Genomic DNA, 15,824 nt, shown 5'->3' with positions numbered 1-15,824 from the left:
TTCCTCTCAGAGGCACGATCTGAACCCGGCTCAACTCTGCTAACTCAAATCTGTTTATGATATTTTTTGCATTCGGTTCTAAGCGGGAGCAGGCATCTCGCACGCCCTGGGGCAGAGTCGGATGCCGTCACACACTCCAGACGGGACCGCTTAACTGGAGCACAGCGGCATGGGGCTGCGGAATGTGCATAAGCTGGGAGAGGGGGGGGAGGGTTGGGAGGGTCGAGAGAAGGGGAAGCACAGCCCTGCCTCTCTTCACTCGTCACGCTCTCCATATTTAGGGCTCACCTAGCGTCTGAAATTCTGATTCCCTCCCTACTGGGGCCGAACATCTGGCTCGACAGTGAGCGTATGCGCTGCAGTGGCGTCTGTGACTTGTGCACCACCCGTTAGAGGAGGAGGTGGCCAATCTCTCTCTCTCCCAAAAGACCGGGTGTGCCCTCGGCAGTCAATCACGGATCCGAGACCTCGGTCACAGTCGCCGGGATCCGTTCGAGTGAAACGCACAGCTGAGAAACGTGTCAAGTCATTTTACAAAATGTTTTATTATCTTTTTAAAATGTTTGTACACTCGGTATGACAATGTGCTTACACGATACTTACAGTCGAGTAGGGTGAAACTTATTTTGTACATAGAAAAATAACTAGAACAAAAAAAAAAAAAAGGAAACACTTGAAAACATTTCCCACCACTGAAATAAAATAGGGGTCTGTGGGTCGGTGGGGTCGCGATGGGGGAACTGCATCAGGAGGGCTGAGCTGCTGAGGACCAGTGGGCCGCCTGCGCTCCCGACTCGACTCCCAGCATACAGCTTTTGTAAATTTTACACAATATTTACACTTTCGATGAAATGATAGTCCTCTTACAAAGTGTCTGTTGTTTAAACATTCCCCAAAAACTATTATTCATTATATTCACATATAAAGCAATATACATATGTCGAAAATTAGTTTAATGCATTTCAACAAGCTGACAACAGATGCTCATGAATCTATGTTGAAAACTGTAAAAATCCTGGAAGTCAACTGAGGGAGTTCGTGGAGCAAGGCCGGCCTAAGTGACTAACTGTGATAAAAAAAACCACAACACATGTTTAGAACTGTTAAAACGGCAATGCTAGAACTATCATTTTCAGCAATACTCTTCGAAGAAGAGGAGACCGGTCAGACCAAAATGACATTGGTGATTGGGCTGGACTGGACAAAAAAAATAGCACATCAAACATGGCATTGAAACCCTGCACCCGTTATAATACATTACTTCATAAAAGACGTACTCATCGCCGTGCAAACCTTCTGGTTATTGGCTGATCCCTAAGTGTGTTGTGAGTAAAAGCTCATCGCAGGGTGGACATATTACACGAAGCAGAAGACGTGAAGAATGACAGGATTTCCATGAAGATACCACTCAAACCTCAGCCGGCGTCGTGCATCCATGAAACAACAGAGGCTCCCAAGTCTTGTGGTTAAGAAGGCAGGGTTTGAGGAGCGGAAGCTTGGATCTCCACAGCCCAGTTAAAAGCAGCACCAGATTCAGAGTCAGTGTCGTCGGGGGCGGGGGGTTGAAGCGTGCACATGAAAAAGGAAGAGTGGGGAAAAAAAACAAAAAAACACTGGACCGTTCTGTCATTGATCCATTTTGTGACAGTGAAGAGTAACAAAGAGACTCGGATAAATATGATACCAAAGCTGATTCCATTGAGTAATAACTCGTTCAGGGCTAGAAGAGTTTAAAAAGTGGAATTGAGGTGATCATCTCGGGAACATTTAAGAACCACAACTGAAAAACAAAACAAAACAAACAAACAGAAGAAGCTTAAAATCAAACAGTTAGTGAAAACATTAGTCTCCTTAGCACCCGGCAGTGTCGTCCTATAAGATCACTGCACCCGGAGCTCCGAGTCTCCGTCTGTGTCGAGAACGTGGCTCCTTCGTGATCTGCGCGGCATGGAGAGCTTCTTCCTGCAGCAGTGCAATTTGTAGTCAAAAATATGCGTAAGAAACTACTTCATGGCTCAGGTTCGGGGCCAGCACATATACGTAAAAGGAGTGAATGGAAAGGCAAATCTGTGCTTCTCCTGTGTCCGAGTGGGACGCGTGTAGCATCAGGGGTTCCTGAGGCTAGTACACCTCCGTATCCTCCTTGGGCCTGTACACGGTGCCGAACCGCTGCATGTACTTCTTGATGTACTCCTTGGTCTTGTGCTTCACGTTCTCGTTACACTCGAGGTCCTCTGGATTATTGCAGGCTTTCAACTCCTTGTTCATAACTCCGTGAGTTAGCTAGAGGGATGGGGGGGGGGAGAAAGGGGTTAGACGTAGTTCTTGTACCAACACTGAGATACATTCTCTCATTATAACGGATATAAATAAGGTAGTAGAGAGCTTGGGTGGTTAATGGTCTTTTTAGGGACAATGCAATCTAAATGAAGGCCAACTCTTCCTTCAGTTTATTGTGCCCGTGTCCTCAGAGTCGTGGAATGAGGTACAGAAAAGCAGACGGAGATAACAATGTTTTACTTGGTCTCCTCGGCAAGCAAAAATACAAAAACGTTTTGCTGGAAAAATAATTTATGAGAGCCCGACAATTTAGTTAGTGGTTAGAGGGAAACTTTGAGAACGCTGCCTTTAAAGTTCAAAGCCGACCAATACTTTCATTGTGCTCCGACGCCGAAGAGGCCCACGAAAGGTTTACAGCGTCTCTGCGTTGATGGAAGTCCTGGCAACACGTGTAAAACACAGAATTGTTGGATTTTACCTTCCTCGCCAGGTGTTTGAAGTCTTCCGTGTTGCTGATGCGTCCAAGTTTGCAGTCTGGTTTCCGAAAAGGATTTAGACATTGCACTATGAACTGGGACATCTGAGTAACGTACACAAACAGACAGAAGGGGGAAAAAACGTGTTTGAAATAGAAGAATATATTCAAACAAATATAAAACTGCATGGGTGGCTACAAGAGGTTTGGAATAATACAAACTAAAGCATAATAAAAGACCTACCTCTTTGCGAAATGTCTCTTTACTCTTTTTAGCCAGCTCACTGGAAGTGTCGGCTTCAGCCGTCTTGGTGGAAAACTGTACCAACGTAACAGAAGAGACGGATGAGATGATTAAAAACACTTTCTTAGCGATAGCGGAAGACAGACCATATAGTCGTAACATAACCCAGCAGAGTCATTTTCAATGACGCACCTGTGCATCAGCTCAATCTAAACAAGGCAACTGGCTGCTAAGCAGTAACTATCAAGGCCAGTGGGCCATCCGGCAGCACCTGCTCGCCAGCTACTCGACACAAAGCGGGGATTTCCTGCCTTTCAGCGACAAAGACAAGCGGGCAACAGCTGACTGCCTGCACCCACAACCAAGTGGTGAGGATCAAAAGCAAGCGCCCAGGACTCGCATGAAGGGTGTCAGCGAAAGGAATCCAGAAACGTGGGACGGAGCATGTGCTACAGTGCTGGATGTGAACGCGCGCCGCTGGGAAACGGCCAGTGACCTCGGAGGGGTCGGTGGCGGGAAATGTTGCATGAAAAACACGTCTTTCTCTATTTCAGTTCTTTGATGCTTATATTGCTCTCCACCGCCGCTACATCTTTTTTGAGAAAAGACAATGGGGAGACTCGCGTGGTGAAACAAGAAACCGCAAAGAAATAAAAAGCTAGGTCCTCCAGATGGTTCCGATTATCCTCAAAGTCAGGATAGGGAAAACAAATGGGGCAGAGGAAGAAGCGCCAAGCCTCCCCCCTCCCCCCGACATTGTGGCCTTGGGGCTAAGGGACAGACAGCTGAGCAAGGGGTGGAGTGAGTGGTATCACTCTACAAAGCCTTTGTCTCCATGTAGATCAGCCAAAGCAAGTCAGTTGCGAGTCATCAACGGGCGCGTAACACTAGCCGAATACAGCGGCGTCCCGAGGTTCCAACCCCCCCCCCCCCCCTTTGAAACACAGCTGCAAGTAATCTCTTGTGCAGCATCTTCAATTTTCAATTACTCGAAGGAACAAACAGTATAAACATGTTCGGCATCGCCGCACACGATTCCTGAGAAACAAACAAAAAGTGAAAACGCTCACCTTGGAAGGATTCTCATCATAGGTGGGGGTTCCCAGGTCCATCTCAGATTCATGGTCCACGCTAGTGTTGTCACTGCAGGAGTCCCAGGTCGGAGGGTCCCACTGCGTTTGCCTGAGGGGCGACATGTCGAATAGAGATTTAATGCAGGGAGGTTCTAGATGGACAAACACACTTCACAGCAACACCCACCTCGTGGCAATGTGGTAGTAGTAGATCTTGCCCTCAGGATCACGGGCCACTTTCCAATTGGGAGGTAGGACGATGGTTTTGGGTTTGGGAGGGGAGGGGGGAGGCAGGTCTATCACATTGTTGGGTACAATCATTTCCTGGTGATTAGAAGAAATGGAGTGTCAGAGGCAAAACATCTTTTTTTCTTTTAAACTTTTTATGGAGAAAAAACACACTTCAATTTAAAATAGTCATATGACGCCGCTGCATTTAGACTCTTCCTTTCACAATATTGCCTATTGAGTCCATTTCGTTATTTGTTCCGTATTAAGGCACATCTTGCTAGTAAAAGCTGAATGATTTGGATGTATACTGCCCCCTTGTGGCAATACAGAGACAATTGGTTGCCTTGGAATCACATTCATCATAACTGTAATCTCTGAAAACCCCAAAGCAGAGACTCAATTATAAACTAGGGTATCACATCCCTGAAAACAGTGACTAGAAGCACCAGTATAGTGCAACCTTTCACTGGTCATGAATATAAAAATAACCGTCCTTTACAATTATCCATTTCTTACGTCTTGCCCCATTGTTCCGTTTCAATTACATTCACAATTTCAGACACAGAGTGTGTATGAAGGATGACTTACCTGTTGGACTGTTTGGGATGTGACGATGGTGGTGACCGTGCCTCCCTGCTGCACCACCACGCCCTGCTGATGGCCAGGATACACGGGCTGGCCGTGCAGGTAGCTCGCTGTGGGTTCAGTGTACGCCTTCAGGAACACAAGATAAAACGAAAAACAACAACATTCAGAAGTCCTGTTCAATAAGCATCAGACACATTGTGGATTAAACAACCAATAGAGTTATAGAATTGTTGTTGGAAAAGTATCTCTCCTTTCCACCCTCTATTTTATTACTTTGCTTAAAAACACTATAATAGGCAAATAATACTACTATCATATGAAGACACACCACAAACATTTGATACACATACACCAGTTTTACACATTAACAGCAAACATATCTATACTTTTCAATACTAAAATACAAGAACAGCAATATCTGCAGAGGATGTGATGCTCAGGCAGAGAGCCCCCCACCTGTATGACGGGAGCGCTGGCTTGTGGGTAGGCAGCGGGGATGCTGTAGATGGTTTGGCAGGGCTGACCCTGGTAATAGATGGCTGTCTGCGCCTGAGGCGGTGCCGGCGCCGCGGCGTACTGCTGTGCGGGCTGCGTCTGCACAGTCACCGCCTGCTGGGTGGCGGGGTCCCAGAGGGTGGTGTAGCTCTGCTGGCTCTGTACCTGAGGGGCCACCTGCGGGGGCGCGGAGAGGACTGCTACGCCCGCGTCCTGAGTTGCTACGGCTGGCTGGGTGTACTGCGGCGGGTTGCTGGCGGCGAGCTCGGTGGTGGCGATGTGCTGAGGGAGAGCAGGAACGGGGGTGGCCTGAGAGGTGGAGGATGGAGAGGACAGCGGCAGGTCGGAGACGAGACGCTGAGGTGGTGTCTCTTCGTAGCTCAGCGCGGGCTCAACCGCAGGGGTAGGAAGCAGCACTTTGCCTGCATTGGGGTTGGTGGGGTCCACAAAGGTCTGGATGGGATACCCAGGGGGGTACGTGATGAAGCCAGCGCTGGATACATAAGCCAGAGCTGGGTCATAAACCATCGTCTGAAGCTGGAGCTGCTGCTGTTGTTGTTGTTGTTGTTGTTGTTGCTGTTGTTGCTGCTGCTGTTGTTGCAGTTGCTGCTGCTGCAGCAGCTCTTGCTGCTGCTGCTGAAGCTGTTGTTGTTTCAGGGCTTCCCGCTGTGCAACCTCCTGCTCAAACAGCTTTCTGCGCTCCTCCGTGGAAAGTTTGTTGCGCTCTTTGCCCCGTGTCTTGCTGCTGTTAGATGTGTCAAACCTTAAAAATCCAGAGAACGAGAACACAGTTGAATGCCGAAAGTCTTAGTGTGATAGGACCATGGTCACAGTATGCATTGAACGTTCTATCCGATCACGGGAATTCTCACCGTTCTTCAGTGCGGCGGCTGCTCCTCTCGTAGGACGGGGGCGGCGAACCCGAGCGTCTCCTCCGTCTCTCGGCGCTACGCTGTGGCGTTTTGTCAGAGACTCTGTCGCGGTCTCGATCGCGATCCCGCTCTCTGTCCCGCTCTCTGTCTCTGTCTCTGTCCCTGTCCCAGTCGCGATCCCGGTCACGATCCCGGTCTCGATCCCTGTCTCGATCCCTGTCATAATCTCGGTCTCTGTCACGTTCCCTCTCCTTATCTCGCTCCCTTTCGCGTTCTCGGCTACCAGAAGCCGTGCGCGGCGTCAAAGCTGCGTCTCGATCTCGGCTGCGATCTGGGAGAGAAGTTAGCAAGTTTAGCCAAAACGAAAGTGAACACAATCTGTGGCCGGAGGTCGGCATTGGATTTAAACTTACCAGTAGCTTCCTTCTCCACCTGACTCTTCTTTGGTATTCGGTACACCTCCTAAAAGGGTCAAGCACAAGTTTTAGGTCAAACTTTAGAAAATTACCGTTTGCAGAGAGCATGTTGCACAAGGTGTGCCTTTAAAAAGGGGAATCTGTTTGAGCTGACCTTCAGATCCTTCCAGCTGTCCAGAAGCCTGGCAGCCATGCCACCAATGTCCAGCGCACTGAGGGGGGGCTCCTGACTCCTCTCACTCTCCACATCGGAGACACCTTCCTCCTCGTCCTGCGAAGGAGTTCCGATCACAGATGGGTCCCCGGCGGTCGCAATGACCTCGCAGGGCACACTGGCCTCGGTGGTCTCGGAGCATGGGGCTGCATCGGTGGTAGATTCCCCAGGTTGCTCCTCACTGCAGGGAGGAGGTTTCTCGGCTTCTTGTGTCTCTACCTGGGGCTCCTTATTTTCGGAAGGTCCTTCAGGGGGAAGAGCAGCAACATCTGTTTGGATAGACTGATTCTCTGAGTCAAGAACTTCAGCAGTAGGTTTGTCTCCTTCCAGTTCGACCTTTTCTGTCACTGGCTGAGGGGTCTGCTCCTCCCCACACTCCTGATCTTCACTGGGCTCTTTTGGTCCCTCAAGTTCACCCGATTGACCTTCACTCGTGTCCGCTTTAATCTCAATCTCCTTCTCCAAATCCAGCTCAGTTTTTTCTTGTACCTCCTCAACTTGGGGTTGTTGTTGGCTGCGTAAACTCATCCCTGGCTCCTCCTCTTTCTGCGGACTCTCCTCTTTCACAGTTTCCTCCATCGTTCCTTTGGTTGGATCGGCAGCTTCGCCGACAGGCTCCTCCTTCAACCGTTTGCCGTCCGGAAGTCCCGAATTTGAGGATTTATCTTCTTCCTCGTCGTCGTCCTCGTCGTCGTCCTCTTCTTCCTTCCCGTCGGACGCTTTGCTAGCGTCAGAGAGCGCGCTATCCAGACTGTTTTCACTGATTATTTTAAGGCGGCGGTACACGGCGGGTTTTGAGGCGTCCCCATCCAACTCTGGTCCCTGTTTGGTGGAGGACCCATCAGGAGTGTTGAGCGGGGTTTGAGCGCGGGAGGTGTTCTCACTGGAGTAGCCATCCATCTCAGCAGGGTGGGGGAGAGTCTTCGTCTGAGCCCATCGCTGGATGAAGCTGAGGACTCGGCTCTCCTCCAGCATGTTCTTAGTAGGGATAGGCAGCACAGCCAAGGTCTTCATAATCTGTCAACAGAGTCACATATTAGTGGCAATCGAACAGCCACGTATTCGAACTTCCAGGCTGTGAGCATTTTCAAATTGCTTGTTGTTTCAGGGAGATGTAACATTATGAACGTTTTATGTCAAACTCAATGCTATACGTCACCTCTAACTGCAGTTTGACGTTATTGGCACTGTTGCCTTTAGCTTCGGAAAGCTCCACCATGAAGATCCACAGCAAAGACAATCCATGATGGTCCAGGAACTGCTTTAGGCATGATGGATTTTGAGTATCCTATGCGACACAAACATATGTGGTACTTGACGCAAATGATGACAGCAAATACCAACGATATAAAAACAGACATCAACCACTCAGGTCATACTTGTATGAGCTTGAAGCAGATGAGCTTTTGCTCCATGGTTTCCACTCGGACCATTAGCCTGCAGAGAGCCACCACCTGCTTCTCATCATACAGGCCTTCTCCGTTCTCCGATAGCGCCTCCAGTTCCTCATCAACCTGAGGAGAAAAACAACAAGCGTATTACTGGCAGCCGGATGTGAACCAATGAGAAGACACACTCTGAAATATGACTGAAAGCACAGACCGTGGTGAGAGCATTCTTTCGACTGCGGTCTTTCTTCATCTTCCCTCCAGCTGCCCGAACACTGACTCTGTTCTCCCCACCCAGGAAGCCTCGGCAGCTGGGGGCTCCACAGAAGCATTTCTGTGCTTCTTTGCTGTAGGACAAGATTAAGAAAAGGATCAAATCACCATGACAAAGCCACCAGTTAAGGTTAAACAACCACTCTTTATTAAATCAACTTGAAGATATTTAGGAACTACAGCATAACCTGCAGTGTTTTCCCTAACATTATATTAGGGGGTTACGAAATTAGCCCCCACAAAAAAAAAAAAAGTCTACAATTCATATTTCTGTCAGACCTGTAACACAAACACAGGCAGCACAAATACAAGTGTGGAGAATAAGACAAAGCAGTACCCATATCTCTGGAACTGGTAATCAAACGTCAGTTCGCTTCCGGCAGGAACCCCCTTGGAGGTGAAGAACCCGACTCTAAGCTGACCATTGACAGTCCACTGGTTTGGGATAAAAATCATCATAAAGCAAGTCAGCTTTCAGTAAGTTAACCTGAAAGAATATTGTTTATTTTGCCGCTGTACCTTCTGGGTCTCACAGTTGGGCTCGCAGCTATGGTTCATAAACCGGGAGCAATTACCCTTCAGCGTTGCGTCAATGATCTGAAGAGACACAATGCAATGTGAACCATTTCTGTCACTTTACCTAAATCATTAAGCCAGACTTCAGTTCACATATCATCATATTCAACACATTCCTAACCTCATTATTCTTCAGCGACATGAAGTAGTAGTGGATGTTCTTGTTGCGAGCATATTCTTTCACCCGTGTTTTGAACTCCTTGTGATCCAATACTTCCCCACAGTATTCCAGGACAAAGGTGTTTCTGAAATTGAAAATAAACATAGAACAAAACAATAAAAATGAAGTAGGTAGTGCCGCAATTACTACTATCTTTGTGATCATTGTAACGTTACATGCAAGAAAAATGTCAAGATTGCTTACGGAGCCAAGTCTCGGGCTGCTCGTAGACCCCAGCCCTTGTCTTCTGTCAGGATGACCTCGAAGTCTGCATGCTGTCTCATCTGAAAGCGTCGGTTGGAGCAGTAGGCTCCATTCAGGCACCGTGAGGAGCTGGAAAACCCCCCCCACACACAATAAAACTAGTTCAAAACATACGTAGCAGGATCACAACCTACCCTATTCTAACACGCTTGTTGAAGCAACACATTTGAAGAGGGTTTGTTTAATATAGAAACATGGCACTGTTAGACGATGACAGAGCTTTATCTGTAATAACCTACTCACCACTCAATCATCAGCAGCCGGTTTAAACAGTCCTCCCCGCACGCCAATACTCCCCTTGAACGCTCCTCTCTCGGCAGCACCGGGCATTCACATTGCATTCTCTTGATATCTCGGTGAGATTTGCTCTTCTTTCTGTAAAAAACAAAACAAGACATGCAAACACGTTAAAAGATCAAGCCTGAAAGCACTTGCGTTTATTTATTAAATTTAGGTTATTCTTTGTACAAACTGAATAGTTTTTTTTTTATCAGGCTGGACGACAAACTCACCTCTCAGTCAGATACATGTTTTCCTCAATCAAGTCAAAGTAAGGCGGCATCTTCTTAGACCTGGCAAAGTCTTTCCATCTACTGCTATCTCGGAAGTCTCGCAGACTGAGCGTCGGACGCTGCACCTCGGCTTTGACGTGACTTGCCTTGGGGGTGTCGGCATCTCCCTGCCGCTCCCTTTTGCCCGCCGGCCCAGCTTCCGCCTCGTTGTCCGAATCCGATTCGATCTCCGGCCGCCTTTTCTTGGGCGGGCCCCGACCTCGGTGCGGTCTGAAATGCTCTTCCCTGGGGGGGTCCGGTACGACGGAGCCCCTGCTATTGCTGCTGATTTCGTGCCCTTGTACGAAGCTCGACGACCCAGGAGGAAGACTGCCTTCAACGGCGGTTTTACTGAGGTCCGATGGTTTGTTCCCACTGTAGTCGTCGTGGTCATTAGTTAGAGAGTCAGGATGAATTTCACCTGCAGGATCCTGATAATTCCCATGAACATGGAGGTAGGGTGGTCTGCTAGTCTGTGTGTTGGAGGGTTGGTGGTTCCACGTGGCATTACTCAGCCTGTGCTCCTGTTCCTTAAGAGAGCTTTCGGTCAGTTTAGTGTTTGCCATCTGAGGCCCATGGCTGCTATCAGGCTGCTGGTACGTACTACTGGGCTGCTCGGATTGCGAAAAATCCCAACCCAGGTTGAGTCCATTCCTGTCACTGATATTGTCAGCATTTGAGCAATTCTCATGTTGGTAATGGGAGTACGTCCTTTCCCCTCTGCTGCTTACGTTATGCGGCTGGTGCCCTTGCTGGCACAGCCCAGAGCTATCGAGGCTGTGGGCGGGATCGGTGGCACTGCTATGGGCGCCAATAAGAGCAGCCGCGTAAGGCTGCGCACTGACGGACCTGGAACTCTCTAAATGACTGGTGCTATCAATCATATTACTCTGGGATTGACACAACATGCTGCTAGGGGATAGTTCGTCTACACCGGCATTCAGAGCACTATTCCCTGCGAATGCAGAAGCACTCTCCTGCATTGGTTGTGTTCCTTGGTTTGGGATTTCATTGGTATTCACGTCCCGCTGTGCCGAACTACTCATTAGGCCGCATGAAAAGGCTCCTCTGTCGTGTGAATCCATTGTTAGGGAAGAATTCTTTGGCACCACCACCACCGAGTGCAATCGTTTTATAGCCTCGCCGCAATCAGAGTCGTACTCAGAGTTGTCACTGTCACTGACCTCACTCTGCTCTCCCAACGCATGCTGATTAAGTAACGCTCGCTTACCCAATTGGTTTTGGGAGCCGTCCTTGGACCGGTCTTCGTGATGGTCACCGTTCCAACTCTGCGTCTTCATGGCGTTGCCGGCCTGTGATTTTTCGTTGAGGTGGAGAGGCTCACCTGTGTTTGATTTTTGAGAAACACCCGGTTTTAAGTCACAGTGGTCGATGCTGGTGCTCGCTTGTGAAGGCTGACTTTGGTCTTTGTGTTTATCGGTCATGGATTTGCTGTCTGAGCCAACTTCCTGCTCAACCAAGATGGAACGTGTTTCATCTTCTGGCTGAATAGAATCCATAACGTCATTATGGATATTGTCTTTAGAAAACTCTATTTTCTTGACAGAGATGACTTTTGTCGCACTAGGCTTACTCTCTGCACAAAGGGTCCTTAGTGAATTATCACTCTCTGGGGTGTCCTGCCCGACGATATCCCATCGGGACTTTTTGGTGGTTCTGCTGTTATTCTTAACAGTAATCAAATTTTGCTGTTCAAGTGTCAACTCACCCTCAGATTCAATGCACGGTGAATCAAATACGGGTGGTAAACTAGTCCCGGGCGGCTTGTCGACTTTAACGATCTCGGGGCTCGTGGTCTGCTGAACATCGAGGGTGACAGGTATTTCAGCTGTGTCAATTAAATATTTGGGCCTGAGCAAAGAGTCAACCTTCTTGTCCTGGGTGAATGTTATACTACTATAATTATTAATGCAATGATTTATGACAGCTGCATTTGAGTTCACATCTGGTTGAATATTAGAAGAGAGGCCATACTTCACATTGGTCACGTTTTCCAGGGCTTCATTTGCATGCTTTAGGCTTTCACTTAAAGGTAAAGCGGAGGTCTCAAATTCGTGATCCGATTTAGTTTCTTTTGATCTCACGGGTGACAACTCTCGCAAACTCCTATCAGTGCATGAGACAATCTCCTTAAAATCCTTATTACAATGCTCAGGTTCAACTTGTTGGGACACAGATTTAGCCTTTTCACACATAGAACCCGATTCTGTGGCGTTTGTACATGGCGGTGCTTCAGCAGGGCAGTGAAATGTGTCATTTGATTGTCTATCATGTATCGCGTCAGTTTTCTGCAATCTAGAAGGGATCGTCTCCTTGGAGTCTGGCTCGCCGGTTTTCTTCAGTGAGTTTTTACAGTTCTCCTCCGACCCACAGCCTTTGTCAGAGGCCTGGAATTTCCCCTTGTGATCTGCCTCGGTATCACTGGGGCTCTTTTTTTGCCGTTTCTCGTGTGTTTGAGAGTGGGTATGCGCGCTGGAAGAAGAGGATTTGCTGCTGGTCTCTGCCTTGTAACGGGTGCTAGATTTACGGTAACTGGGGTCCAGATCAGGAGAGCACTTGCGCTGTGAATCACAATCCGAAAGTCGCTTCGAAGTCCTTTCTGGCTTTGACTGTTGTGTTCTTTTATCCAACTCCGAAGAGTGAGGAGAATCCACCGATTTAGATAATTTCTCCGATTTTGAGTAGGAAGATGATTTCGACTCTTTATGTGAGCTTGAATTGGTGGACAATCTACTGGAATTGCTTGTCCTGGTCCTTGTCTTCCTTTGGTCATCCTCGGAGTCAGAGCTGTCTCGAGCTCTGTCTGTGCGAGAGCGAGAGCGCCTTCGCTCTCTGCGTGGGGAACTCCGATGAGATCTTCTATCAGAATCGTGATAGTACGACCTTTCGGAGCGGGATCTTCTGTCGCATCGTGATCTCTCTGATCTGGAGTGAGATGAACTCGTTCGTGAGCCTCTTGATCTAGAACGTGATCTAGACCTGGACCGTCTGCGATCCTTGTCCGACCGAGAAGAACGTGAGGATGCGTGTCTGGAATCACGGTCTGATTTGGAGTAACTAGAAGACCTTTCATGATTCTCCGACCGCTTAGAGGAACCTTTTTCCTTTCCCTCCAAATGTGATCCAGAGGAAGACTTTTTCACTTCTTTGCTTCTGCAGTCAGAGTTTATTTTGCTTTTAGATTCAATTGATTTACGACTAGAAGACATTAGTTCTCCATCAGATTCTGAGCCAGATCGGGACCTGGTTTTCCTATTATCTACCTTGCTATCCTGCTCAGCACTGCTGGAACTCTCTCCATCCTTTCCTGAGGAAACAGGTGGCTTATTGAGGCCTGGAGTTACCCTTGTCTCAGGGGCTTCGATGGGATATTTTTCAGAGGGGCAGACACTGACGATATTCTGAGGTTGGGGTACTGGGAATTCAGTCAGACTTGTTGGTTTCTGCTGAATCTCTAATGGAAGAGGGAGAGGTTCTTCTTGCACAACCAATGTCGGTTTCTCCTCAGTCATAGAGACACTGAGGATTTGCTTCTTAAAATGCATTTTAGCCAAGTCTGTTTTCAGTGAGGTGTCTGAGCAGACTGGTGTTTGAGAAGGCGTCTCTGCTATTATTGGCGCCATTGGTGTCTGGTTTTGCTCCGTTTTGATGTCTGTATTCGGCTCTTCTCTGTCTGAGGTTGACTGTGACGAGGCAGCGTTAGGGTCAATGGTAGACTTGTCGGGGATAAAGAATGGGCTCTGCAGGGGCTTCTTGGTCGGTGCGAAGCTAAAGGACACTTTCTGACGATCCCGATCTTCCAAATCGACCTTCATCTTGGTCCCTTTAGGCAAGAGATGGTTAGATAGCATGACTCTGGGAGACAGGCTTTTGATCAGAGCTGCCTTGGATAGGCCCTCCACCGTCACCTACAATAAGAAAAGAAACCAATTGTAAATTGACATTTTTGGAAAAATCGTGAAATCAGATACAAGGGGTCATCCATTCTGTTTACACTTACCGAGGCACCACTCCCCTCATCTCTATAGTGACACAAGAGCATCGTGGTAACATGAAAAGAGAGGAAAGACAGAAGTCAATTCACGCAGTTCACGCAGCACGAAAACCTCAACCCTCATCCTCCCAACATGCTGAAAATATCGGGGCTGACGCCCGAGAACAAACTACTGTAAGAAACAACCATCACAGCAAAATGTATTCTCAAAACTAAATGGATTATGCTATTAATGTCATCTGATGAAAAACAACCAATAAGATTTTTACTAAAGTTAGTTAATTTGCATGTTGTCTATAAAGCAAATAGACAGAGTACATGAGCTAATGTGCCTGCTGCATTTATACCGGTCTCCTTCCAATTTGTGCCCCTTGTGCACTGGTATGTCCATACACAGGGGTATGGACATACCCAGTGTCTGATCCTTAAAGCACCCCTAGGACCCTGATACCGTGGTATGGACAATTATTTTAAACGGTTATATGGAAAGAATGATATGAAGTCAGTAGGAACCAACAGAATGACAATGAAACAGCTCAGTTTAAATAAAATAATGTTGGCAGAATCAACTCGGGTTTTAAAGCCAATACATTGATCAACAGAAGGGCAAGACTTTGGTGCAGCAAAAAAAACTAAGGTATGCGATTAAAAATAATTTGCAATTGTTGCAAAGCTATGCCTGACCTTTAGCAGGTTAGTGTCTGCGTATGTGTGAAATAGGGCCCTGAAGGCCTCTTGGAGCGGCATTACAACATTAAAGCTGATGAGAAAGAATCAGTGTCCTGTCCCTGATACTGAGGATTAACCCGGATCTGACATCATCAGTGAAGGTAACTGCTGCACCACCTGACTACTCTGTCCCCAGTAAAATGTCTAATCCTACAAGAGACCTTTCCGTGATGCATGACAGGTATGTTAGGTGGAGGGATGACGGCCTTTCTACTTTCTGTTCCCCTTTGTCCAAACATATTTTGCTGGGAGGGCCTCATATAGCTAAAACAAAAACACATCAGGATTTGTATGGTAACGCTTGAATGCATTATTGCAACTATATAATATAGTTCCATGTACCAGTTGAACTATTATAAGAAAGCAAAGCAATACTTAGACAAAAAGTTAAGAATTAATCATTTCAAATCCATTATTACCTGCAATAGCTGAATGGAAATGCATTATTTTAAAAAGTAAAGGCCGTATGAGATAATTGCTAGATTGACAGAGAGGTCCAACCGTCTTCAATCTTTCTAATGTTAGGTTCATGAGGTTTTCTGGCGGAAAATAGTTTGTGTTTAGTCAATCATTAGAGAAAAGGGAGAAAATTTGTATCGAGAGGAAAGAAGATGGGATGAACATGAATCTGTCTGCCCTATTATAGTGTGGGTATTCCTCAGGGTAGGCTCAATATGAGTATTGAGCAATAATTGGGTCTTTTAATCCTTCGGGATCTTATTTTTTCCTTTTCTCTCTGTGACCTTCAAGCCAGCTGTGACATTCAGTGATATAGGAAGCGCTATAGCAAGCACATATGCTGTCAAATGATTAAAGAACTGGGCCTACAAGACCGAGAACGTTGCGCTTTATTTTAATGTTGTGAATGTATTTCACACCAAATATAAGTTCCACTTACATTCCAACTGTAATGAAGAACTGATTCGTGTTTCGAGCTAATAAACATGAACTGTAACCACCACTGAAAAAATATCCAATAG

The 15,824-nt window shown here is 47.2% G+C and overlaps 1 protein-coding gene across 2 annotated transcripts in view; it reads right to left on the bottom strand.

Annotated features, from left to right (window-relative positions):
• Window positions 1-526: 526 nt before the first annotated feature.
• Window positions 527-15,824, bottom strand: part of setd2 (SET domain containing 2, histone lysine methyltransferase) — a 17,836-nt gene continuing 2,538 nt past the window's right edge. For both annotated transcript variants that reach the window (XM_040165392.2, XM_040165391.2), the window contains 20 exons: window positions 14,122-14,143; window positions 10,062-14,029; window positions 9,793-9,924; window positions 9,490-9,618; window positions 9,247-9,370; window positions 9,069-9,146; window positions 8,887-8,984; window positions 8,491-8,623; window positions 8,268-8,402; window positions 8,048-8,176; window positions 6,829-7,905; window positions 6,672-6,720; window positions 6,259-6,589; window positions 5,348-6,149; window positions 4,892-5,017; window positions 4,260-4,396; window positions 4,070-4,181; window positions 3,000-3,074; window positions 2,759-2,860; window positions 527-2,283 (listed from right to left, as the gene is read on the bottom strand). In XM_040165392.2, the coding sequence (XP_040021326.2) occupies window positions 2,122-2,283; window positions 2,759-2,860; window positions 3,000-3,074; window positions 4,070-4,181; window positions 4,260-4,396; window positions 4,892-5,017; window positions 5,348-6,149; window positions 6,259-6,589; window positions 6,672-6,720; window positions 6,829-7,905; window positions 8,048-8,176; window positions 8,268-8,402; window positions 8,491-8,623; window positions 8,887-8,984; window positions 9,069-9,146; window positions 9,247-9,370; window positions 9,490-9,618; window positions 9,793-9,924; window positions 10,062-14,029; window positions 14,122-14,143 (7,921 nt within the window). In that variant the 3' untranslated portion in view covers window positions 527-2,121. The remainder of the gene's footprint in view (window positions 2,284-2,758; window positions 2,861-2,999; window positions 3,075-4,069; window positions 4,182-4,259; window positions 4,397-4,891; window positions 5,018-5,347; window positions 6,150-6,258; window positions 6,590-6,671; window positions 6,721-6,828; window positions 7,906-8,047; window positions 8,177-8,267; window positions 8,403-8,490; window positions 8,624-8,886; window positions 8,985-9,068; window positions 9,147-9,246; window positions 9,371-9,489; window positions 9,619-9,792; window positions 9,925-10,061; window positions 14,030-14,121; window positions 14,144-15,824) is intronic.

Source organism: Gasterosteus aculeatus, chromosome 20 (assembly GCF_964276395.1).
Source record: "Gasterosteus aculeatus chromosome 20, fGasAcu3.hap1.1, whole genome shotgun sequence".
NCBI classification, from domain to species: domain Eukaryota; kingdom Metazoa; phylum Chordata; class Actinopteri; order Perciformes; family Gasterosteidae; genus Gasterosteus; species Gasterosteus aculeatus.
Note: the sequence above shows the minus strand (reverse complement) of the source record. Positions and strands in the feature narration are given on the sequence as shown.